The 24,414-nt window shown below is 57.6% G+C and overlaps 1 protein-coding gene across 4 annotated transcripts in view; it reads left to right on the top strand.

Moving 5' to 3' along the window:
• The window catches only part of USP36 (ubiquitin specific peptidase 36), a 38,233-nt gene extending 17,921 nt beyond the window's left edge, over positions 1-20,312 (top strand). For 3 of the 4 annotated variants that reach the window (XM_047706490.1, XM_047706491.1, XM_047706493.1), the window contains exons 7-21: positions 682-749; positions 1,244-1,314; positions 1,766-1,848; positions 2,702-2,813; positions 5,826-5,966; positions 6,447-6,547; positions 7,258-7,396; positions 10,096-10,758; positions 11,412-11,539; positions 13,409-13,984; positions 14,374-14,585; positions 16,655-16,756; positions 17,374-17,489; positions 17,892-18,043; positions 18,375-20,312. In XM_047706490.1, the coding sequence (XP_047562446.1) occupies positions 682-749; positions 1,244-1,314; positions 1,766-1,848; positions 2,702-2,813; positions 5,826-5,966; positions 6,447-6,547; positions 7,258-7,396; positions 10,096-10,758; positions 11,412-11,539; positions 13,409-13,984; positions 14,374-14,585; positions 16,655-16,756; positions 17,374-17,489; positions 17,892-18,023 (2,644 nt within the window). In that variant the 3' untranslated portion in view covers positions 18,024-18,043; positions 18,375-20,312. The remainder of the gene's footprint in view (positions 1-681; positions 750-1,243; positions 1,315-1,765; positions 1,849-2,701; positions 2,814-5,825; positions 5,967-6,446; positions 6,548-7,257; positions 7,397-10,095; positions 10,759-11,411; positions 11,540-13,408; positions 13,985-14,373; positions 14,586-16,654; positions 16,757-17,373; positions 17,490-17,891; positions 18,044-18,374) is intronic. The other variant, XM_047706492.1, reaches the window with a different exon arrangement.
• Positions 20,313-24,414: the final 4,102 nt, after the last annotated feature.

Raw genomic sequence — 24,414 nt, forward strand, 5'->3', positions numbered from 1 at the left:
GTGGGTCGCAGGCGGATACCAGGAGCAGAGGCTAGAGACAGGATGGTGTTTGCAGAACCTTCATCACACGAAGAGCTGTGCGGTGCGGGTGCTTGGTTTCGTGGGTCTGTGGGGCAACTGAGCAGTAGCCGAGGCCTAAGGCGGCCTCAGATCCTGGCTGGTAAATGGGGCTGGGGATTTGAGTATAGGCCGGCCTGACCCTGGAGCCCTCGCCGTGACCACTCCTGTCCTGCCAAAAGATACAGAGGTGGGGGTTTTGTCCCCGCTCGCTCCTCTCTTCAGATAAGAGGCTTGGGCGTGTGACGGCAGCCAGGAGTGGGGCTGACTGCAGGACTGAGGTGGGGGGCGCTGGGGGGCAGGGGTGGGTTCCAGGTGAGGGGGACGCCGTGTCATTGAGACTTGGTGCACTAGGTGCATTTCTCCGACCCCTCGTTCCCATGCAGTGGGGGGCGAGGAGCCTGCGGAGAGGGTGAGGATCTCGGACGTCTGAGGTGGTGTGTGGGGGGTGGGCCAGGCCCATCAGAGCAATGTGGCACAACGGAAGGCCTGCCCAGAGCCAGGGCGAGCGGATCAGACCCATGCTTGTGTGGTGGGATTCCCCAGGGGCGAGCTGGGCTGGGGACGAAAGGGGTGGGGGGCTGCCTTCTGTCTTTCTCTTGAAGGCTGTGGCCTCCTTTCCAGGTTGGATCGTCAAACACAGGCGACTACTTTGGTCCATCAAATTTTTGGAGGCTATCTCAGATCCCGTGGTAAGTGAAGGCTTTTCTCTACCCCTTGGTCTAAGATAAGAACATGAACCAGGGGAGACTAGGAGTCCGTGGCCAGGTGGAGCCCCTTCCTGGCGGGCAGACCTGGGGTAGCCACAGTGGCCCCAGCCTCCTCTAAAATGCACCCTTGCCCGTGGGTCGCTGTTCCCGGGAGGCGGTTTGGAGCAGAATGTCCCGCATTGGTAGAAGAGGGTGGCATTATTTTTCCTCTGAGTTCCTTAGTTCTTCGTGGATGGCCTTTACCCAGCTGGGGAGTCAGAGCTGCCAAGGCCACGGTCAGGTCGGTGACAGAGGTCCATCACGGCTGGGCAGTGAGGCGCTGGGTTTGACAGACGTTCCCTTGTGGACTCTGGTTGTCAGCGAGCCCGCTCTCCAGACACTGGGGTTCACGAGGGACTGGCTAAGTCTCGGGGACATGGCGGGTGGCGCGCTGGGGGCACCTGCAGCCGCCCCACCGCCTCCATGTGCTGTTGCAGTGAAGTGCTCGGTGTGCAAGAGTGTCTCGGACACGTACGACCCCTACCTGGATGTTGCGCTGGAGATCCGGGTATGGACCACGGCTCCGCCGTGTCGTGTTTGTCCTTGGCCGGGGAGGCTGGGGGGGCGCGGGGGAGCCAGTGAGGGCACGTTCACCGGGCAGATAAGGACATACTGCAAATCCTCCTGCCTTAAGGTAGGGGCCACCATTTTTGCACATGGATTTCTAACCTTTTCCCTGTGTGCATTCACACAGGAAGATAAAGTGCAGCTCCGTGTCCCGAGGCACGAGCACACCGTCGAGGCAGGACACAGAGCTGCACGCATGGGGGCTGTGGGGAGGCCAGTTCCTGTCCAGTTCCAGCCCTCTGTGGCTGCAGCCGGGGCGGGGGTCTTGGCGCCCGGGGTGCGGGCTGCTTGCTGGGATTTGCTGCCTCAGCCTGGAAAAGACCTTACACTTGGCTTGTTCGGAATCCGCCTCTTCCTCGGGTTGACGCGGCCCCCTGTGCCTGTCCTCCCAGCAAGCCGCTAACATCGTGCGCGCTCTGGAACTCTTCGTGAAGCCAGATGTCCTGAGTGGAGAGAACGCCTATATGTGCGCCAAGTAAGTCTCCTTTTGCCCCGGCAAAGCGAACCTGCCGTCGGGAGCACCGGAGCCTGCCTGACCCTCTTGTGGCCGCGCCCCCCCCTCTTGGGCTGCCGTCCTGTCCCCAGAGCGGAGTGTAGGTCCTGACGCAGAAGGCCTGGCGGGCACGGGGCTCGGGTAGCCGCGGCATTGCTCGAGGACGTCCGCGTATGTTGCCCGTGGGCTGCACCAGGAGCACCCTCGCGGGGACTTCGGGCCCAGCGTGGGAGGCGACCACGTGTGGCCGCGCGCTCCAGCCGCTCTGCCGTGCCGCGTTCCGGGGGAGCTGCCTCTGGGGCCCGGGTCTCCTGAGGGCCATGCAGGCTTCCCATGTGGGCGAACAGCTCATTTACAGCCGCTGGAGAATAGTTCCCTTAGTTACGCTCTTCAGGTTTATCATCCCGCGCCAAAACACTGCCTCCCCCCCACCCTGTAAATCGTCTCTTCTGCCCTAGAGGCTGTGTGCCCTCCTTCGTCCCGCGCCCCTCCCCCCCCGGGTCGCCCCGTCACTCTTGGTGCTTTCGCTCGGCCAGCCCCGCTCCGGGTGCCCCTGCGGTCTCCCAGGGCTGCTGCCCGTGTGTCAGACCGAGTGCGTTCTCTGGGGAAGAGCTTCCTTGTTGCTCTGCGCTGTCCTGCTCCCCCCAGGTCCTTGGGTCCCCGCGCCGGCAGTCCTTCGATTAAGTCGCAGGGGTTGTGTCTCGCTCGGGATGTACACGGCGCGCGCCTCAGCCGGGGAGCCCCTGTGCCGACAGCAGGTGTCGCCCCTGTGGGCCCGCGAGGACGGCGATCCTCGAGCACCGGCTGACGCCTTTCCCACGCGCCCTCCTCACAGGTGCAAGAAGAAGGTCCCAGCCAGCAAGCGCTTCACCATCCACAGGACATCCAACGTCTTAACCCTCTCGCTCAAGCGCTTTGCCAACTTCAGTGGGGGGAAGATCACGAAGGTGAGCCTTCGCCCTGGTGTCCAGTCGCCCCAGCACCGCCCCAGAGCCAGTGCCCAAAAATCTCTGAAGACAGGGCTCAGGAGTCTGTGTGTTCGCAGAGTCCCTAACTGGTTGTCACACAGAGTCAAGTTCAAGAACCACTGTCTTTTTTTTTTTTCTTTATTCTAGAGATTTTACTTATTTGACAGAGAGAGCACGCACACAAGCAGGGGGAGCAGCAGGCAGAAGGAGAGGCAGGCTCACCGAGCAGGGAGCCTGATGCGGGACTCAATCCCAGGACCCTGGGATCATGACCTGAGCCAAAAGCAGACACTTAACGATGGAGCCCCCCATGCTCCCCAAGAACCACTGTCTTGTTTATTTTTCCCAGCCTCTGCATATGTGCGGCATGTTCCCAACACACAAGCTCACAGTTTCCTTAAGAACGAACACGAACACTGCACTGTGGGGCTCTCCTCTACTGCGTGCTGTTATGTGGTGAACATAGATGCAGTTGTGCACTGTGGCTTTTTGTGGAAGGCGGAGCCAAAACTTACTTCAGTACAATGGCATTTTATTTATTTTACTTTATTCTTTTAAGTCATCACTCTACCCCCAACATGGGGCTTGAACTCACAACCCTGAGATCAAGAGTTGGACGCTGCCCCAACTGAGCTCACCAGGTGCCCTGCACAATGGTGTTTTGATAGAAGATGCCATATCATAAAAGTGGTTAGGACTGACTTAGATGGTTTGGGGCAGGGCACTTGTTAGAGCCTCCACTTCCTCACTGGCGGTGGCAGGGGCTTGCTTACATCAGCATTTCCCACGCTGGTTTCTGCAGAATGTGCTATATGTTTACAAGATACTGTGTTTTGTACTTAAACTGTGCTGTACTTTGAAAGCAGTCTGTGCTCACCAGAGTTTGGGAACTGCCAAGCTGAAGGGCCTTTTTTAATTGCAGGCCTTCTCAGAGCCTTTATTAATAATCTGTGTTGTATTTTGAATCTTCGGGAGGAGGGAGCTTTATTGTCAAGGTTTTGTTTTTGTTTTAAGATTTTATTTAAGAGAGAGAGAGAGCAAGTGGGCGCACACAAGTCGGGGGAGGGGAGGGTGACAGAGGAAGAAGCAGACTCTCGTCCAAGCAGGGAGCTCGACACAGGGGTCAATCCCAGGACCCCGGAATACCCCAGGATCATGACCTGAGCTGAAGTCAGATGCTCAACCGACTGAACCACCCAGGTGCTTCTTGTGAAGAATTTTCTGAAGTTAATTGTGTGGGGTCCATTCATGCATTCGTTTCACTAACAGTGAACGAGCTTACATCCTACCATGTGTGCAGTGCATCAGGGAGTGGGATGCCGTCAGTGGTCAATGAGATCGTTGTGGTTTCACCTTGACATCCCCTGGAACTAGTTTTCCGTGGGAACAGTTTGAGAAGCTGATTTTTGGTGTCCTGTATGTGGCGAGATCACACTGGGGTTCATGATCTTGTATATATTGGCTTTTGAGACTTCGAATTTGTCACTGGAAGGAGGAAGGTACGTAGGGTCAATACCACAGGTGCTATCTGGGCCTAAAGAAGCTAGACAGCACAGTACATACTCTGTGTGTCCGGGTGTGAAGCTGAGAACAGGCAGAGCTGATCAGTGACGACAGAAATCACAGCCGTGGGTATCTGAGACGGGGCCATTCTGCAGCACGTGAGGGAGTTTTCTGGGTTGATGTCTGTGTCTTGATGGGATATGGGTTCATTCATGGTTCATTCATGGGTTCATTCATGGTTCATTCATTCATGGGTTCATTCATGCGGTACTCTTCCAGCTGCACGCCTAAGAGCTCTGCAGTTTATGTAAATTATACTATTTATTTATTTATTTACTTTAAAGATTTTGTTTGATGGGGAGCACAAGCAGGGGAGCAGCTGGTGGGGCAGAGGGAGAAGCAGACTCCCCACTGAGCAGGGAACTTGATGTGGGGCTCCATCCCAGGACCCTGAGATCATGACCTGAGGCAGACGCTTCACTGAGCCACTCAGGCACCCCTAGACTTCATTTCTACAAAGTAAAAATGTGTAGGGTGCCTGGGTGGCTCAGTGAAGCATCAGACTCTTGTTTTCAGTTCAGGTTGTGATCTGAGGGTCTTGAGATCAAGCTCTGCATTGGGCTCTGAGCTCAGCAAGGAATGTGCTGAAATTTCTCTCTCCCTTTCCCTTTGTCACTCTTTGCTTGCTTTCTCTCTCAAAAGAATCTTTTTCTTTAAGGCGCGTATAGACAGAAACGAAGGTAGATCTCTTACCATTCAAAAATAATATTTGAATATATTTCCCTTTGAAAATTGTCACTTTTTTTTTTTTTTTAGATTTTATTTATTTATTTATTTATTTATTTATCTATTGAGCATGAGAGCATGCAGGGGAGAGACTCAGAGGGAGAAGCAGCCTTCCCACTGAGTGGGGAGCCCGATGCGGAACTTGGTCCTAGAACTTTGGGATCATCACCTGAGCTGAAGGTAGACACTTAATTGAGCCACTCAGGGGCCGGAAAAATTGCCAAATTTAGAAGTAAACTCTGGCATGACCTTTGTCCCGACCCACGCAGCTATAGTTCTGACTTACCGTGATCGTTGGCTCCGTGGACTGAACGCCTTTTTCTCTGAAGACCCAGACCTGGGCGTCGCCTCCCTGTTCCTCAAGTGGTGGGGAGGGCCTGAGCTGTTCCTCTCACCTTACCCGTGGGGCCTGCACGGGGCTACAGTGGCCATGGGTGCGGAGCAGGGAAAGGAGTAGGTCGTGCAGCTCTTCATGGGATGATAAGATAGGGTTTCATGTCAGTTGGTTGGCTGGTTGGTTGCCTCCTGTTCTTTAACCTTTGACCAGGGGGCTTCTTGGTATAGCGTTGCCACAGGCCCGGTTGCCCCCAGATGATCCAAGACCAGCCAAGGAGTCGTGCATTTTATGTGGCTGGAGCGGGTTAATTGACCCTTTCCCCCACGGATGAATTTTCATTGCCTTATCCTTGGCTTTCCCTACAGGATGTGGGCTATCCGGAGTTCCTGAACATCCGTCCGTATATGTCCCAGAGCAGTGGAGAGCCTGTCATGTACGGGCTGTACGCGGTCCTGGTCCACTCAGGCTACAGCTGCCACGCCGGCCACTACTACTGCTATGTGAAGGTCAGCGGCCCCACGTGTGGGTGGTTCCTATTGGTCCAGTTCCAGATGTGGCCTCCATGTCGTGTGCAGGGGCCCGTTGTTGCATCAGGGAATGGAGGGCAAGGATGTCTTCAAAGCCCATCCCACCAGGAGCTGTAGTGTCCCTGTCCTCGGATGGGACGCTGGAGAGGGCTGCTTCTGGGGCCCGATGCTGGAGCCCGGGGATATTGGTGGGAGATGCTGAGCCATGCAGACCAGAAATACCCTTCAAGGGGAAAGCTCACAGCTGTTGGGGCACCAGGAAGGAACAGGGGTTCAAAGCGCACTTCGTGGTCCCATTCAGAGCCGGGTGAGCATAAGAAGTTCTGCTGCTCACTCATGAGCACGTGGAGAGATGCGGCATTTCTCCGCAGATTTTTTAGTTCTTTCTTTAAAAACTAAGGATTATGGGGTGCATGCTGATCGTCCCGTTTTGTCCTCCCATGCCCTGTGCTGCTGCAGGCAAGCAGTGGACAGTGGTACCAGATGAACGATTCCTTGGTGCATTCCAGCAACATCAAGGTGGTTCTGAACCAGCAGGCCTACGTGCTCTTCTATCTGCGGTGAGTGACGCCTGCCCTCGGCCCGTGAGCGCTTGCCCTCTGCTTTCCCCGGCCTGCTGCTGTGTGGGCGCAGTGGAGACGCGGGAGGGGAATGGGCGGCTCTTGTCCTGGTCACGTCTGGGGGGTGTTGGGAGTGTCCCCGGGGAAGTGCTCTTCTCAACCATGCCAGCCCAGCTGAGCGACAGCCAGTGCCTCTGGGAAGGTCCCCAGGACTCCCTCCGCCTGCTCCACACGGAGCTGACGTGGAATAGAAACGGGAAGTTACCTCTTTCTGCTGTTGCCACAAACGAGATGCGTTGTGTGTGGATGGCACTGATGCAGTTTTCTCTGTGGCCGTAAGGGGCCCTGCCAGAGCCGGGAGGTTGCGGCCGGGTACCTTCCCTTGGGGCCGGTCGTCAGCGTCCTGGAGGTCAGAGGACATGGAGGCTGAAGGCCTTTTTACTGCTTCGTAGCTGTTCTGCTAAATTTGGGTGCAGCGACTCAGGGGTCCCTGGCTTTCTGGTAAAGCGAGAATCTCATCTCAGAGGACCTTCAGCTGCGTGGGGCTCTCTGTTTGCACTGAGCCCATCTCCGGGGCTCCGTGGCACGCCCGCGCTGTTGCCAGGGCAGCGTGGGAATTCAGAGAAGCTCGCCCGGGGAGTCGGGGTTCTCTGGGGACACCTCTGTGGCTTCGGTAAGAGATCTCCGACTCCGATTTCTTCCTTTGACAGAATTCCAGGCTCGAAGAAGAGTCCTGATGGCTCCCTCCCCAGGACTGTCTCCTCCCTTCCCGGCCGTCCAGGTGTGGTTCCCGACCACCTGAAGAAGAACGTTGGCAATGGGAGCGTTGGTTCCCCGCTGACTGGAAAGGTACGTATTTCAAAAGATCCGTGTTTATGCAGTGGACCTTCTTGTCTGTGCCTATCAGGGGACTGTGGGGGCCCCAGACCTCTTCATGCTCGGGTACTCAGCCTGACGGAAGGAAAGCTCAGTGTGTCCTGTTTTATTCCATGTTCTCTCTCAAATTGGTCAGGAGCTGACATCAGGGATGGAGAGGGCGGTGGGAGGAGACACAGTGATGAGAAAACCTGGCCAGTGAGCGGACCAGACGGTGGCTCAGCGTGCCCCTGTCCTGGGCCAGCTGCTATGCGCACTCGACCCGAAGCATCTGGGAAGAAGTGTTTTTTATCCTCAGAGTTCAGTATTGAAAATGTGGGAAGTCTCTAGCAGTGTTCATTTCCTGCTTTTGATGATTATGTTGCGGGTGTGTTAAGAAAACGTCCTTGTTCCTAGGAATGTACATGGGCATACGTAGGAGTAGGAGTAAAGAGACATCATGTCTAAAATACATTCAGATGGTTCGGAAGAGAAATGTCACACATACGTGTGTAGACACGTGGAGTGAGTGAGCAAGAAAGCTAGTGTGGTAAAAGGTTAACAGTTGGGAAATATCCTCATTTTCAAGTTATTTTTGTTGGAAGTTGTTTTTGTGTGTATTTGAATTTTTCTACTACAAATCAGTTTTATTAGCAAAGTAGTGAGTGGTTTCCTTACTACAACACAGTTTTTATAACTCAGAAACAGATTGGTCCTTTCCGCCGTCTGGTCTGTGTCTGATTCTTTCCTTTCAGTCTGAAGGTCAGATCCTAATGCCGGCCACAGGGCCTTCACGGTCCGCAGGGCATTAGTCCTTATGCAAATCCCACATTTCCCTTCCAGTGCATGAGAAATAGAGGCGTTGGGATTGAGTGTGGCGAGGAAAAGCCATGGCCTGATGGCCAAGGGGGTTGTCACTGTGTTCCAGACGGGGAGTCAGTACCACGGGGCCACGCCACTGGCCACGCACGTTTGCATTGCAAAGATAATGTGTCACACACACTGTATTTGTACAAAAGCCATTTTAGTTTTTTTTTTTTTTTTAAGATTTTATTTATTTATTTGACAGAGATCACAAGTAGGCAGAGAGAGAGGAGGAAGCAGGGTCCCTGCTGAACAGAGAGCCCGATGCTGGGCTTGATCCCAGAACCCTGGGATCCTGACCTGAGCCGAAGACAGAGGCTTTAACCCACTGAGCCACCCAGGCGCCCCAAAAGCCATTTTACTTTAAATGACATAGTGTAAGTTCCATAAAGTTAAATGTTTGCGTGACAAGAAGTTTTACAGTACAGCAGGAAGACGTGGTCTTTTTTTTTTTTTTCTTTTGGTTAAGTTTTTATTTATTTATTTGAGAAAGAGAGCACGGGCAGAGGGAGAGAGAGAAGCAGGCTCCCAGCCAAGCAGGGAGCCTGACATGGGGCTGGGTCCCAGGACACTGGGATCATGACCTGAGCCAAAGGCAGACGCTTAACTGACTGAGCCACCCAGGCATCCCAAGATGTGTTCTCTTGAGAAAGAGTGTAGTAAAAGATAAGTTATTTTTAAAAATAGAGGGAAAAAAAAAGAGGAGAAACTTGGAGGAAAGTAGAAGTGAATTCTCAGTAAGCCTCCAGAACAGAGAAAACTGTAAGAAAGTATAGAAAAACAAGAAAGGAACTGGATAAATGAAAATTTGAATTTTTGTACATGATATATTAGAAATAAAAAAAAAACTTCTAAAAATATTTGCAGCAAGTACAACAAAAGGTTCCTGTACCTAGCACGTAAAGGACTAGTTCGGATGAACTCAGATGACAGGGTGCGAGGGTTGGTGCACCGAGAGCCAGCTGTGCCGCTGACTTAGCAGAGATTTTGGAGGAGAGTCCCTCCCCGTCTGCAGGGAGAGGACAGCAGGTGCCCTGCGCGGGGAGTGCTGGTGCCCCGTGCTGTAGCCTAGTGGCCACTCCCAGGAAACGAACAGGGAATTTCCTAAGTAGAGGAAAAGCATTAGTCTCTCGGTGGTCGGTTCAACCAGATGTTCAGCAATCAAATGGTTCTTAAGCTCTGATTCTGGGAGACCCTGCACTAGGCGGGAGGCGGGGGTGGGGAGCAACACAGACCCGGGCCGTGGGGAGCGTTTCAGCAGAGCCAGGACTCAGAGCTGGGTGAGTGGAGGACAGGGCGCCATTCGCTCCCGCGGCAGCTGGAGACAGGCCAGGTCAGGGAGACGTCATGCGGCAAGGTGGGTATCGGTCAGACATTAATGACCTTCACCGGGAGCACGTGGGAAGCTGCTCTGAGGAGCCGTGGGTGGAACTGGGCGCAGCCGTGCGGGCCAGAGCCGCTGCGGAGAGCAGGGCCCCTCCAGAGCAGATGGTGCGGGCGGGCCCGTCAGTGCTCATGTTGGGCAGTAGGTGCCACTCTGGTGCTTTTTTTTCCTTTATACTTTTTTGTGTTTTTTTGCTCCTGATAAAAAACATCCTGCTGTCAGTAAAGGGGCCTGTACAGATGCACGCCCTGCGCGCACAGCTCACAGGGTACCATAGGCGCCCAACACGGCCGCAGAGCCTTTCCTGGGTGTCCGTGTAGATGACCTGTCTCGGGCTCTTGGCGGGGCCCGCGCCCGCCGCACAGGCTGCTCCGACCTCGTGGGGAGCCGCCGGCCCACGCTCCCTCCAGGACGTGATCATGTCCTCTGTTCTGCTCTCCTCCAGCGACCGGACTCGCTGCTAACGAAGAAGCCACCGGCCACCGAGGAGGTTGGTGTGCCCGTTTCCAGAAACGGCTCCGTGTCGAGTCTGAAGTCTCAGAATGGATATGTTCCTCTGAAGCCGTCCGTGGGGGCCCCTTCCCCCCGACTCTCCAAAACACTCCCCCCAACACCAACCTCTCCGGATGAGGCTGGAAAGAAAGTCAAGAAACCGACTCCCCTGCGGCCCCTCTCCCCATCATGCAAAGCTTCTCAGGGGTTCCACGGGACCAGCAGCGGGAACGGCAGCAGGAGCCAGAGCCCCAGGCAGGGCTCCTGGGACGGCAGGGCTGCCGCCCTCTCTACCTCACCGAGGCTCCCGGCCGGAGTGACTGCCAACGGGCACGGGCCCAGGGCGGGCGGCGAGAGCCGCGAGCTCCACGGGAGGGGCTCCTGCAGCTCCAGCCCGGGCCGCTGTGCCAACAGCGACCCCACCAAGGGCCCCCAAGCACCCGAGAGCGGAGCTACTCGCTTGGGGGATTCTCAGGGAACACACAGAGCACTGCCGGACGGAGACAGCTCCAGAGTGGCGAAGCCCAAGGCCCCCGTCCTGAGCAGCACCACCGCCGAGGCCGCAAACAGCATGTCTCCTCCACCCGCCAAAAAACTGGCCCTTTCTGCCAAGAAGGTGGGTGTGTGGGAGCCTGCCTGCCGGAAGTGTGTCTTTAGGGCCCACAGAGCAGGTTTGGTTTCAGTCTGGGGAGGGGGGTGAATCGTGTCCGGGCCCTTGGCCACCCCCGATCGGAGGAATGGGGGTGGTGTAGGCATTTGCAGATGACACAGGGCTGTCCGGGGGCCAAGGTGGGACTTTGGGGGGACCCTGATGTGATCCACATGCCGGGCGGCTGCTGGGGGTTGGGGAGAGGTGGCAGGTCCCCGTGTTTGTCCGTAGACAGAATCTCCTAGAGGAGCCTCAAGGGGGAGATGGGGCAGGTGCAGTGGGCTTGGCAGGGAACCTGAGCTCGGGGGCGTGAGGGCCACGGGCTGGCTGGCACCTGTGTGTGCAGCGTGAAGCTCGGTGATGTAATTGTGCTGAGATTTTTGTTTAAATTTCCTTCCTTTTTTCCTTTTTGTTTCTAACCAAAAACACTTCTGATTCTTCTTCTACCATTCCCCTCCCCCACCTCCCCCCTTTTTTCCTCCTTCTGTCCCTCCTCATCCTTTCTGGGCTCTTTCATTTTTGTTTTTTGTTTTTATTTATTTGTTTATTTTTATTTTCCCTCTTCACTCACGGCGACCTCTTTTAGACCACCAAGTTTTTATTTATGTCGATAACTGCAGGCCAGCACCCTGCGGAGGGCAGCCGGCAATGACCTCCGTCCGCCCCTCTCTCCACTGTCCGACCTCACCTACCCCAGGAAAACCACTCACCCCGTCGTCGCCGCCTCCTGGCCCGTCTGTGCAATCAGGTGAGCCGTGGGCGCAGGCCCCGGGCCGGCCGCTCCCCCCTGTGCTTAGCGTGCGCTTGGCTGGTGAGGACACATGGTCTCCAGCCTGGCAGGACGGACAGTGGTGCGCCGGTGGACAGGTACAGGCCGGGTCCTGCACCGACTCCTTCCTGATTTCTCTCTCTCTGTCGGGCAGAGAAGCTCCGGCCGGTCGGAGGCAGCCTGCTGTCTGCGGTCCTGATCTTTTCACTTTTGTCTTCATTTTCCATCCACCTGCTGGGTCCTTGTGGGGATGCCGTTGTGCCCTGGAGTCTCTCCCCGCCTCGAGATGGGACTCCGGAGTATGAGGGGAGGGCAGGAGTCCCAGGAGGACCCTGCGCGAACCCAGAGTCCTGTGCCCCGCTGAGGGTTGTCTTCTTACTGCTGGTATCACTGTGTCTCTCCCACCGGCACTCCCCGGGCTCCCCTCTGCCTCTCTGCGGGGGCTCCCCCAACTGTCCCCTCACACTGGCTTGCAGAGCGTTGGGCGAGCATCCAGAGCGGGGAGCAGTGGCTCTCTGGGACCCGTGTTCAGACTCCGACAGACGCACCTCCCGTCCTGTCACACGGGGGCGGGGGTGGGATGCTCCTATCCCTCAGGGTGTCGAAGAGCGACAGCTGAGTTACTGAGTTACTGACACCTGCTTGCCCAGGGCCGCCGCCGGAGGCTCTGGAGGCTCTGGAGGCTCTGGCAGCTGCGGAGGGAGGGAGGGAGGAAGTTGGGCGAGGCTGGGAGGTGGTTTGGGTGGTTTGCTGTTTGCCTTGGGCGCTGATTTGTCTCCCCACCATCCGGCCACCATGGTCCGCCCCCATCACCGGCCTCTCTCGCCCGCATACTCGGCCCGGACCCAGCACGGTATTTTTACACGTGGTAGGTCCTTAAGTGTGTGAGATATTTACTGTGGTTTTTTTTTTTTTTTTCCTTTTTCAACGTACAGTCTTTTTTTTTTTTCAAGCTTCCCAGAAAACAGTATATGGAATAGTGCAGTTTGGGCGTCTGTCCTAGCTGAGGTCATGACAGTCCTGTTTGATTCCATAACCCTTTGAGGTCAGCGTTACTGTCACTCGGTTACGTATGAGAAGCATGAGGCCTAGAGCAGAAGGTTAACTCTTGCAAGGTCACATCTGCTGAGAGGCGGGTCAAAGAGCCTAACCCGACAGTGCGCCCGTCCCGCCCCACCTCGTCTCACGGTGTGATGGGCTGTAGAGTCCGTTTCCCTGATTTACCGGAGCCCCTGAATTAGAGGGGAGTCCGAGTGCACAGTATATAGGCCCGTGCTGGCCCCTCTTACGAGGCTGGTATCATGGGCGTGAACACTTTGAGGCTTGTGGGTGAACTTACAGAAGTTTCTTCTAACCCTTGTGCCGGAAATAAAAAACATGAGTTAGGGGCGCCTGGGTGGCACGGTTCAGTGGCTGACTCTTGATTTCAGCTTAGATCGTGATCTCAGGGTTGTGAGATGGAGTCCTGCCTCGGGCTCCGAGCTCAACAGGGACTAGGGGATTCTCTCTGCTTCTCCCTGTGCCCCACCCCCGCTCTCATGCTTGCTCTCTCCCTCGCTCTCTCTAAAATAAATAAATCTTTTAAAAAAGAAACTCAGTAACACAGTTTTGGAAAAATACTTTGAACTACTTGGTGACAGGAAACTAAAAGGTTCTGATTTTTGTTAACTTTGATTTTCAGTAAAGTAGAATTTAACTTTTCTCTCTTTTCTAAGTTGGTGTAATTTACGTGTTTCTGAGATTCCTGCGGTGAGGAGGGACCGTTGGAAATCCTTGGCTGGACTGGCAGGGGCTGCGGGTGGGCAGGAGGGGCCTGCCTGTGCGTCAGAGCAGTGTGTCCCCCCACAGGGCGCTTTCACCTGCTCCCAGACCATCCAGCCACCTGAAGCTCCCCGTCAGTCCCCACTCCGTGTCACTGTCCAGTAGCCCCCAACCTCTCGGGACGTCAGACCCACAGAGCTGCTCCTCCGCCTCTGCTCCCCCATCTCAGGCCAATGGGGGCTTCCAGGCCCCTCCACACCAGCTGCCAGAGGCCAGCAAGTCCCCCCAGGGCCTCTGTAAGAAGAGGAAGAGGAACCGCAGGGGAGAGAGACAGGGGCAGGGCTCAGAGATGTGCACAGCAACGACAGCCTCTCCGGGGAAGAGGAGAAGGAGGAAGAGGAAGCGCACGGAGGCCCTGGACGCCTCCCCCCTGCAGGAGGGGCAGATGCAGAGGCAGCCCCAGAGTGTTGAGCGCGGGAAGGAGGCCCGGGCAGAGGTACCCACTGACAGACTAGAGGACGAGGGCGGACGGCTGCAGGAGAATGGCCGGCAAGTGGGAAGCGTGACTGACGGCCACCCCGTGAGCAGCAAGAAGAGGAGACGGAAGGGCACGGAGGGCCTCGGTGCGGGAGACGGCCAACAGCGGGACCCGCCGTGGCACAGGTGAGCTCGGGAGCCAGGTGGCCCCGTGTCTGTCCCAGGTGGGCGGTCTGGAGACCCAGCGAGCTGGCCAGGCTTCCTGGACGGGCACGTGAGCGTGGTGCAGTGGTTCACGTGCCCCCGGATCGGCAGGCGTTATGGCCGTGTCCTCTGGCCTGGAGCACTCGCCTGGGTTTGGTGCAGTTGTGGGGTTCTCTCTCTGACATCTCTCAGGCTTGACTGTGGCTCCCGGACCACGGGCGTGCTTTTTCCTGCTCGGGTCTGTGGGGTGCGCTCGGGGTGGCTCTTCTGTGCGGTTGAGGCCCGTGCCAGTTGGGAGTTCCAAGGTAGCGACCTGAACCCCGACTCACCCTCAGTTTGCCCGGAACTGACTGTTGACTCTGACCTCCCAGGAGCTGCTCTCCCTCGGACGTCATTGAGCTGGAGGCCACTGTAGCGTCTCCAAGGAAAAAGAAAAAGAAAAAAAGACAGCAGGAGTCATGGCAGGAAGTACAAGAGAATGAGCATCCAGAAGCCTGCAGGGGCGAGAGGCAGAGGGACTCTGCTCTCCCTGGTAGCCCGCCCTCCCCTCCTCTGAACGGCAGGCGTCCCGGGAACGGAGCCGGTATGCACCTGTGAGGAGCAGGGGTGGGGGGCCAGGGCGGGGGGGGGCACCCCGGGGGACATCTGTGCCCGGCCCTGCCATAAGGCTATAGTAGGTGTAGTGCAGGGGAAGGGCTGGAAAGACCTCTTACCTCTTCCCTGCGTCCGTCCCCTTAGGCTGTGTGCCCTGTGGGTCACAGCTTCCCCATCTGGCGAGGCAGTCAGCTGAGACCACTCTGAGAGAAAACCTAGGAGACGCTTGAACTCCAGATGTTCTGAGAACATAGTGTTTCTTCTGATTCAACATGCTTCTGCCTAAACTTTCCTATTTGGAGGAGTCCTGGGCCATCCAGCCTGGAGTTTTTCCTGTGATTTTTGAACTTGAAAGGTTGGGTTCAGAAGTTAACCTTCCACTGCCCGTTTTAATAGATAAGCCTTTTTTTTTTTTTTAAAGATTGTATTTATTTGATTTTGGCTAAGATCAAGTGTATGATTGTATTTATTTGCGAGAGCACAGCAGAGGGAGAGGGCCCCACTGAGCAGGGAGCCCGATGCGGGGCTCCATCCCAGGACCCTGAGATCACGACCTGAGCTGGCTGAGCCACCCCAGTGCCGCAAGTTGGGCCTTTCTGAAGACAGTGTGGCCCTCTTGCTGTTGGCGGTTTGCAGTGCTTGGGCTGTTCCCCAGGCCTTGGCTGCCCGTGGCCGAGTGACTCCTCCTAGTTGTTTCCTCCAGGGCTGACCAGGCTCAGCTGGGCTTTCCTGATACAGTGTCCGTTGAGCAAAGGGGAGAGATGCTCGCCCCTGCTTGGGCAGGGACCCGGCGTGGCCACGCTGCTGCAAGGTCTGCTGCACAGCCTGGGGGCCAGCTGTGTCAGCATATGTGCGGGCGACAGGCTGCTGGGGATGGTGTGTGTTTGTTGGACTCCTGATAGATGAGCCTGTGACTAAACATTAATCCCAAGACAAGGGGCGCCCCAGGAGGTGCAGTCAGTTACGCGTCCAGCTCTTGGTTCTGGCTCAGGCCATGATCTCAGGGTCCTGGGATCAAGCCCCACGTCGGGCTCCAGGCTCGGCATGGAGTCTGCCTGGGACTCTCTCTCTCCCTCTCCCTCCACCTGTCCTGCTGGTGCTGTCCCTCTCTCTCTCTCAAGTAAATCTTAAAAAAAAAAAAAAAAAAAAAAAAATCCCATGACAAAACGCTACCACTGGGCAATGAGGAACGCGGCCAGTCTTGGAAGAGAGGCTGCTCAGAGGTCGCGCCAGAGCAGGCCGGCGGTGGGCATGGGCCCCCGGCGCCCACTTCGTTAGCCACCGACCACGTGGGGGTGCTGCCCGGGCTTCAGGGCCCGCTGCCTGGTGCAGGTGCTGGGGCTGCAGGGGCCCAGCCCCTCCTCTGTTTGCTCTCCGTCCTGACTAGTGGAAGAGTTGGCTCCACGGGGAAGGGCATTCCCAGCCCAGACACGGAGAGAGCGTCGTGGGCGGCCCCGCGTTACCACCGGGCTGTGCTGTGCTATGGAGCGCAGGACGAGGGGCTGGAGAGGGCAGCAGGGACCGGCGGTGGGCCATCGCACTAGACACTGGGCATGAAGGTCATGGGGTCATTGATACATTGGAGGCATGGAGAGCAAGGTCAGGTTCCTGCTGAGGGAGGGGAGCCCGTTCTAGCAGCTGTAGGTGGTTAGCAGGGACCAGGCAGGGCCCAGGACCAGGCAGACAGTCATTTCTGGAAATTGAGGCAGGTGGTCTCTGCTGTCAGCATCCAGCCGTCCGTGGTGGCCAGGCTCTTCCAGGACATGGCTGGAAGACAGCCTCCCCGGAAGCTGTGGTGACAACAGCGCTTTGTCATTTCCTCCAGTTCCCGCCACTTTGTTCCTGGCCGCTTCCCTGTGGGAGGGGTGGGATCCCCCTGGAGCTCATTCTCGCTCTTCCTGCACCAGATCGAGGGCTCACACTGCTGGTTGCTGGTTTTCAGTCTTGGGGGGGGGTGGTTTAGGCTCTTCCGAGAGCTGATTTGGATGGTAGCCCCCCTTGAGAAGTAATCGAGGGCCCTGTCAGAGGCGTGTGGACCTAAGTGTTCTCTGGTTGCAGGGCAGGCCCCGGCTCCCCTTGCGTCCTGGGACAGAGAGCGGGAGTCCGACGTGCTCCAGGAGCTGCTCAAGTATTCGTCCGATAAAGCTTACGGGAGGAAAGGTACTGCTTTTGAGAATGGACTTCTGTGCTACGGTTCACTCATGGAGCCACACAGAGGTTGAGAATGGACCCGTTGTGCCGTGGTCCTGGGGTGGGGGGGTCACCGGACTTTAGGGATGGGGAGAGGAATGTCAGCTGAGAACCTCCCTGAGCTGTGGCCGTTGCACAAAGTGCAGAACCAGGCCCTGCGGGTGGTTTTGCTGTGGAAGGTCCAGAATGCTGCCTCCTGGGGGTGTGGGCGGGGGTGTGGAGAGCAAGCCCAAGCCTCTGGGCAGTGAGGGCCCGCGTGGGAAGGGAGTGGATGGGAATCACCCTTCTCCAGTGCTGTATGTCCTTCGTCTTGGAGAGGGAACGTGAGACTTCTGTCTCCAACGAGAGCACGGGTTTGAAAGGAGCTTAACTGGGGGCCGGTGGTGCAGAGCGGACAGTGTGTGTGCTTAAGACCATTATCCTGCACGCGGAGACCGCCCTGCCCTCCCTCATCCTCCTCTGCGTGGCCCATTTCACTGAAAGGTGTCCCTCGACCAGGCCAAATGTATCAGGCGTAGGCCAGCCGGGTCGTAAATGTTCTGGAAGCAAGTTCATGAAGGTGCCAACACTTGGTGTCTGCTTTGCAGTGTTGACGTGGGGCGGCGAGGTGTCGGCTGTCAGTCAGGATGCCATTCAGGACAGCACATGGGCCCGCACAGCCACGGTCATCGATGACTGGGACGAAGAGTTCGATCGAGGGAAGGTACGGGCTGTGCTTGGATCTGGCCTGATGTGGCAGTCATGGTGGTCCCACTGAGGGCCGGGCCGGGCAGGGAGGACTTGACCCTTTGGGGCCGTTTGAAGTGGCAGCAACACTCTAAAGTGGTTAGGGACCACGGGAGGCAGGCTGCTGGCTCAGATGCCAGTCTGGCCATTGTGAACGTTGTGTGGCCGTGGACGAGGCATTTGTCCTGGTGGCTTGCTCCTTCGTCAGCAGAGTGGGGACAGCGGTGACACCTCCCTCGGGCTTACGAGAGTAAGCCGGTTGGTTCTGTAGCACATTGAGAATCGTGTCCCTCACCCAAGAAGACTTCACAAGGAGACACGGGGACCAGGGGAGAGCCCTCTTTGGGAATGATGATGCCTGGGTTTTTTTTTTATGTAGGAAAAGAAAGTGAAAAAGTTCAAAAGAGAGAAGAAAAGAACCTACAACGCCTTCCAGAAACTTCAGAGTAGACGGAACTTTTGGTCTGTGACTCATCCAGCCAAGGCTACCAGCCTCAGCTACCGCCGCTGATGTGGCTGTTGTCGAGGTGGGTTAGTGCGGGGGAGAGGCTGGGGGTGTTAGTGTGCGTGTGTGTATTGGTGGGGGGAGTCCAGAGAGTGTGTGTGTGTGTGTGTGTGTGGTGTGTTAGCATGTGGTATGTGTGCTGAGGTGTACGTTAGTGTGTGGCGCGCGTGTGGTGAGGTGTGCGTTGGCACGGGGCGCGAGCGTCTGGCGCGCGCAGGTGTGTGCGGTGTGTGGAGCAGGAGCGGGTGTGTTCCAAGCGCCATCTAATGCTGCGTGTTGTCCCGACGGGCGCTCAGGGGTGTTGGGGGGCTCCCGGGGTCTCGTCCCTCGTCAGGAGCAATGTCGTGTGCCCCACAGCCTCTGGAGATGCGGGGCGCATCCTGGGCGCCGCCCGTGTGAACCAAGGAGCGGCCTCGTTGAGGACCGAGCTGCCCCGTGGCTGCGGAGCCCGGCTTCGTCGGGTCGGGACCTCTGGCATCGCCGCGACGACCCCACGGTGATGTGTGGAGCGGGCGGCAGCCACTGGCCGGGAGCCTGGACCGCCTTGCGTGTGGTCTCCGGGCGGGAGCAGGGGGTGGCGGCCGCGCTCCTCCCCGCGTGTCGAGCGAGCAGGTGCCCGCGGGGTGACGGCGGCGTGCGCCGGGCTCCTCTCGGGGGCTGCCCGTGCCCCGCTGCCGGCGGCCAGCGCTGCCGTCTCTGCCTTAGCTGTGCCCTCAGCACGGAAGCCCCGGGGCGCCGGCGGCGCGTCCCTCCCTCGCAAGGACTGAGCCCGGCTCTGGAGAGCGAAGGCTCTCTCGGGGCGGGGGGCGACGACGGGCCGCTGCCTTTCCCGCGGCTGCCGATGCTGAGGCGGCTTCGCCATCCCTTCCCCTGCAGCTGCCGCGACCCACGGGGCTCTCAAGGTGGTGGTCTTGGGGTAGAATCCTTTTATTTTACTACTTAACAGAGACTTTCGTTGTGACGCGGTCTGTGGCTTCTGTCAGCAATACGTTCCCTTTCCCTGAGCTGCGACACCGGCTTGCTTTGCTCTGTTTTGTGAGCGCGCCCCAGTCTAGCTGATTGTACCCTCGCGGTCACTCTTTCTCTTGCTCAAGCTGTGCGTGCGAACTCGTAATTCAATAAATACGGAAACCCTCGGTGAAGGTGACATTTTCCAGAGAACTGACCCGCGACCCAGTCGCAGAGGGTGTAGCAATCAGTCCGAAAGCCACTCCGCGGACGGACGTCTCCGCGTCCTCTCATCCAGAACGTCGGAAGCGGACACAGACATCTGACGTGGACGTCCGTCCTCCACAGTGGTTCTTTGTGGCCTAAGGCCCCCGATGGCCTGGCCTGGCCCCCCTGTGTCACCCGAGCCTTGCCTCTTGCTCGGGGCCTGGGGGCGGGGGGGATCAGAGAAAAGTATCCTTCACAGGGCAGGGGTGAGGACATATGTCAACTTTCTCATGTAGGTTCTTTTAGATTTTTCTTCCTGTTCTTACATTTCTTTTCCCAAAGGTAGGGAAAGTAGTGATGCCTGTGGCCCGAGCGGGGGCCCAGCAGGAAGTGAGCAGGGCACTGGCTGCGGACGCCGGCCTGGGAGGACGGATTTCTCTGCATTGACCTCCCCTTGTTCAAAGATGAGGGTCTCCCCCCACCCCCCAGTGCCCTGTGGCTGTCTTATCTGCCACTTCCGAAGGGAAGGCAGGTGCCTTTGTGGGCAGGGCATTGGTTTTTTTCCCTCTTTCGGTGTTGACCCTCATCCGCATACAGCCCTGTTTCTTGGTGGTGTTCTCCAGTGGAAACGGAGGCCGGCGTCGGCCGCATAGAGCCCGTCTCTTTTCTCCCTCCCTCCTCTTCAGGCTCTTCCCTTCTCCACTGCGTGATTATGAAACCTTCTTCTGAGGAAAACATGCCCATTGCGTCTTGGGCGGTGCTGAGCACGGCCTGTCGGCAGCATTTGTCACTGTTCCGTCGGGGCGGGCCCTTCCCTCCCACGCACGGTCCTTAGCCAAACTGGGGAGGGAGAGGATGCGCCCAGAGAATCAGTCCAAACCCTAGGGCACGTGTAAATATAAAAGTGTATATAAATAACTAAAGCTTTTATAATAGCAGTCACGTGGGTGACTTAGAATGTGGGTTTAACTTAACTTTATGGGGGGGGTCGCCTCTCCTGGTGGTCCCGTGTGGCCTCACTCACCTGCCTTTTCCTGGTGGGCTCAGTCCGCCACATCCCCTGCGCCGTGCCTCTGCTCCAGGCACTGAGGCTTCCCCGATGTTGCCAAGATCCTGGTGCAATAAAAGGAGTTTTTGTGAGCCCTGCCTATCTTTGTGTTTTTTCCCTTTGATTTTTAAAAGTTAACGTCCCAGCTCCCAGTTCAGATGAAGGGTTCCCCGGGGTGCCCCTTCGGGTAGCCCTTCGTACGCGGGCAGGTTTGGAGCAGGTCTTCCTTAAGGATAAAGAGGAATAAAGCGATTTATTTAACCGTATTAAGTACATTCATTTGAATTTAAGAAGACAGAGGAACCCTTTGAAGGGCCACCACACTCGCTGGGGCTCGCAGTAAGTACTGCTTTGAGGAAACCGGGAAACCGTTTCCACTGAGGTTTGCTGCTGCTTGAGTTTTTTTACTGAATAACATTTGGATTTCCGCGGGGAGAGAGAGGGAGAGGACAGTTTTGCTAAACTGAGTTTTGCTCACGGTCGGCAAGAGCAGCACAGGCCGCCGGTTTGAGACCCTCCGTCTTGACAGCTGCGCCACCAGGAGCCTGCGTGGCCGCGTGCTGAGCGCCGCCCGCAGCCCCTCCGGACCCAGGCGGCCGAGCCCAGGTCGTCTCTGGGACACGCTGGAGGCCGTGCTGAGGAAGACGTGTTTGTGGGCTTCGGGGAAACGTTCCGGTCTTGTCAGGCCGGGCCATCTGCTGAGCGGGAGGGTCAGGGTCCGGCTGATAACGTGTCCTGGAAGTTGCGTGAGGCCAACGGGGCAGCAGGTACCTGCAGGGACGGCTGGGACCGGGAGGTTCCATTTGGCCAGAGCAGCACCCGGAAGTGGGAGACAGAAGCAAAAGCCACCCCGGGCAGCGGCAGCTTTCCAGTGGGTTCTGTTCCGGACACTCCATGGACACCACCGGGCAGGCCCATCCCCTGAGTCCCACTGCTCCTTCCTTTTTTCTTCCCTTCAGTGTCTCCGAGCTCCCACCCAGTCGTGCCCCTCAAACCCGGAGACTCTGCCCTGTCACTGTGGGAGCTTAGCCAGACAGCAAAGTAGGGACAGGGGAGATGCGGACACCCCTGGACCCAAACAAGCAGGTTCCTGGTCGGGCGGGAGAGTGCGGGCCGGCAAGCCAAGCTCATGTCCACAGTGCCTGAGTCAGGCTGGGCCGCGGGAGGTCGGGGGTCCCCTTCCGCCCTGGGGCACAGTGGTCACGGGGGCAGGACCACGGCTTTCTCGTCGTTACTTTTCCAGACGTTTCCACTCAAGCTGCGTACACGCGAAGATGGATGCGGCTCCATTTCTCAGGCAGCTGTGGTCTCCAGGGTGGGACCCGCGGCTCTGGGTGGCAACCGCAACGAGTGTGTGGCCGGCCCTGCCTCGAGCGCCACCGGCCAGGCAGGGCCCACTTGAGTGTCTGCTGACACAGTGACAGCGCACGCCATGTCGTGGTTGACAGTTTCCGTGTGCACCACAGTCTGCCGGCCTCGGTATGTCGAGAGCCCCACGACCTGCTGCGAGACTTCAGCCAGAGCTGACAAGGTCTTCGGGGGCTTCAGACTCTGGAGGCTGACGGCCGCGTGGAGGCCCAGGAGCTCGAGAGGAGGGAGAAGCACGGTGAGGATGACCAGCCCCCAGACCAGCCAACAAGGGCTCCGGCTGGAGTGGACGCTGGTGGAGCTGTCGGGAGGTGGGGTCCCCTGGGTCTTTGGAGACGGATCAAGAGGAGACGTAACAGAAATGGAAGGTCTGGGATGGGGGCAGGACAGCTCCTGGCTTGGGTGGGCAGGTGAGTGGCAGGGCCAAACAGTGCCAGAGAGGCAGGTGGGTGAGAGATCCCGCACCCCCGCCACGCAGCCAGGCCTGGGGAACTTGCATGTTCCCAGACGGAGGGAGAATCACAGCGGGGAGAGGTAGGGGAGCCGCCCCCCACCCCTCCCCAGGAGCTGGCTGGGGTCCCTATAGCAGCCAGTGTACCCTCCAGCCCAGAGAAAGGCCAGAGCACCAGTCCCTGCCCTGAGTCTGAGTAGCGCAGGCAGCCTCAGTGTAGACAGGACTTGGCGGCACTCTCTGGCAGGGTGGTTTCCGCCTGGCCCTTCCCTTCCCTTCAGTCACCCTTGTGCTGGGGCAGTGGCGGCCGCGCGGCACTCTCCTCGCAGACCCTGCCAGTCACAGCGTCCCGCTCCTCCCCGACCTGGGTCCGGACCAGCTGCCCATCTTCCTTGGCTCTGCTTGCCCCGGAGATCTGTTCCTCTCCCAGCCGCTTCAGCGCCCATTCCAAACACGCTGGCTCTCCTCCTTCCTGTGTGCCGCTAACTCTTGGCAAATGGTTTCTAATCCCACTCCAGGAATCCCCTCCCACTCCAAAGTAAAGCAAAACTCGAGGAACCACCTTCTCTCCACCGCCATCTGCTCCTTTCTCCCCCTAGCCCGATGCTTCCAGCACTCGGGGGGCAGCAGAATCAGCTGGGCAAGTTATTTAGGACTGGTATGAATGAACGGCAATCTGGGGGAGAGGCATGGGCCCCAGCATGTGAAACCTTTCTGTGTGACTCTCCCGGGCGGCCGGTGCGGAGAAGCGCTGTTCTGGTCCCGTGCCTCAAATAAGAGCGAGCATCAGACTCTCCAGGGGGTCGTCCCAACACCCACACCGCTGGGCCCCCTCCCCCGTGCAGTCTGATTCAGCCGGTGGGCTGGGGCCTGAGAGCGCGAGTCTCTCACATTCCTGGGGGGCAGGTTCTGATCTGACGGTTCTCGGGTGGAGTGGTCAGCAGGGCCGGGAGTCTAGGAAGGCAGGCAGAGGTATGGACGGGAGACTTACCCTCAGTCTTGTGGGGACGGACGCAGACTGTAGCCACAGGAAGGTGTCCCCCCTCGGTAGGGCTGGTGTCCCACCTGCACCCTCGAGATCAGCCTCTTCCCCTCTGGGGATCTGTCTGCCGCCTTCTCTCGTGACATGTTCACGTGTCTGCCGTCCTAAAAAAGCCCCTTGTCTCTGCGCTCTGGGCGTGCTTACTCTGAACATAGTCTCCTCCTGGCTGGCCTCCAGGATCAGCTGCTGTGTGTTGTTCCTGCTTTAAGAACTCAGAGAAGAGTCGGTCTGGGTCAGACTCACTGGTGGCTCACTGCGGAAGGGAGGCCAGCCCCATGCTCTGACTAACCGGTGCTCTGCCGCTAGCCAGCAGCGTGAGGCCAGTGACCTACACCACCGCTCTGCGGCTGAAGCCCTCGTGATTCTGGTCACCGTCACAACGCGTGCCTCCCGTGCTCGTTCTCCCTGGTGTTTCTCCTTGTCTGCTTCATGTCACAGACGTGCTGTCCCTCAGGCAGGCCCCGGGTATGTGGATGCCTCTGACCGTCACTGGGCCAGATTGGAAAGGACAGGGGGATAGGGAATTCAAGTGCTTTTACGTAAATGAGCGACTTTTTCCCGGCTATGTTGTTAAATGAAGGCACCCACCTTCACGTCTCCGTGCTAACAACTGGGACAGTTTAAATGTGGTCTTTTGCCCTTACATCCTAGAAGTGATCTGTGTTTAATGCACCTTTCCCTCCTCTTCCACGTGTGTGCCTCTGTTTCCTATCTCACGTGGCCACTGTTAGGTGCTTCCGGTCAGCAGGGAGCGGCGGTCACTGTCTTCAACAGGGCCCAGGAAATCCTCGCCAGGTCAGTGTCCCGGAAAGGTCACTCAAGAAAGTGTCCTGGATAACTGTGCGTCTGGCCTCTGCTGGGAAAACGGGCAGCCCACCCCCCGTGGACATCACCGGCTTGACATGTCGTAGGCATCGCTTCTTGGTGACGTGGTCTTCTCTGATCCCAAGCCCCTGTCCGACCCTGTTTGTCTCACAAGTGAAATCATGCGGACAGAGACCGGCGCGGGAACTGGAACATCAGCCCCCATTTGAAGCGAGAGCCTGAATTGCGTGGCACATGGCCAGCTGCCTTTTGGGCGGCGCGGGAGCCGTTGGTGACAGCTGGATACAATCAAGTTCCATTACAAACACATTTTAAGTGCCATTCACACAGAAGAAATTGCAAGCTTTAGCAAAATAAAATCTGGGGGTTTTCAAAGCAAGACAATGCCCCAATCTTGGCCTGCGTGAGCGATGTGGTTTGTGGTCTCCTCTGTGCGTGAGGCACCCTTTCTCCCCCGGCGCACTGCCTCCCCCGAGAGCAGACCTGGGGAGCCGGGCAAGGCTCCGAG

Source organism: Lutra lutra, chromosome 16 (assembly GCF_902655055.1).
Source record: "Lutra lutra chromosome 16, mLutLut1.2, whole genome shotgun sequence".
NCBI classification, from domain to species: Eukaryota; Metazoa; Chordata; class Mammalia; order Carnivora; family Mustelidae; genus Lutra; species Lutra lutra.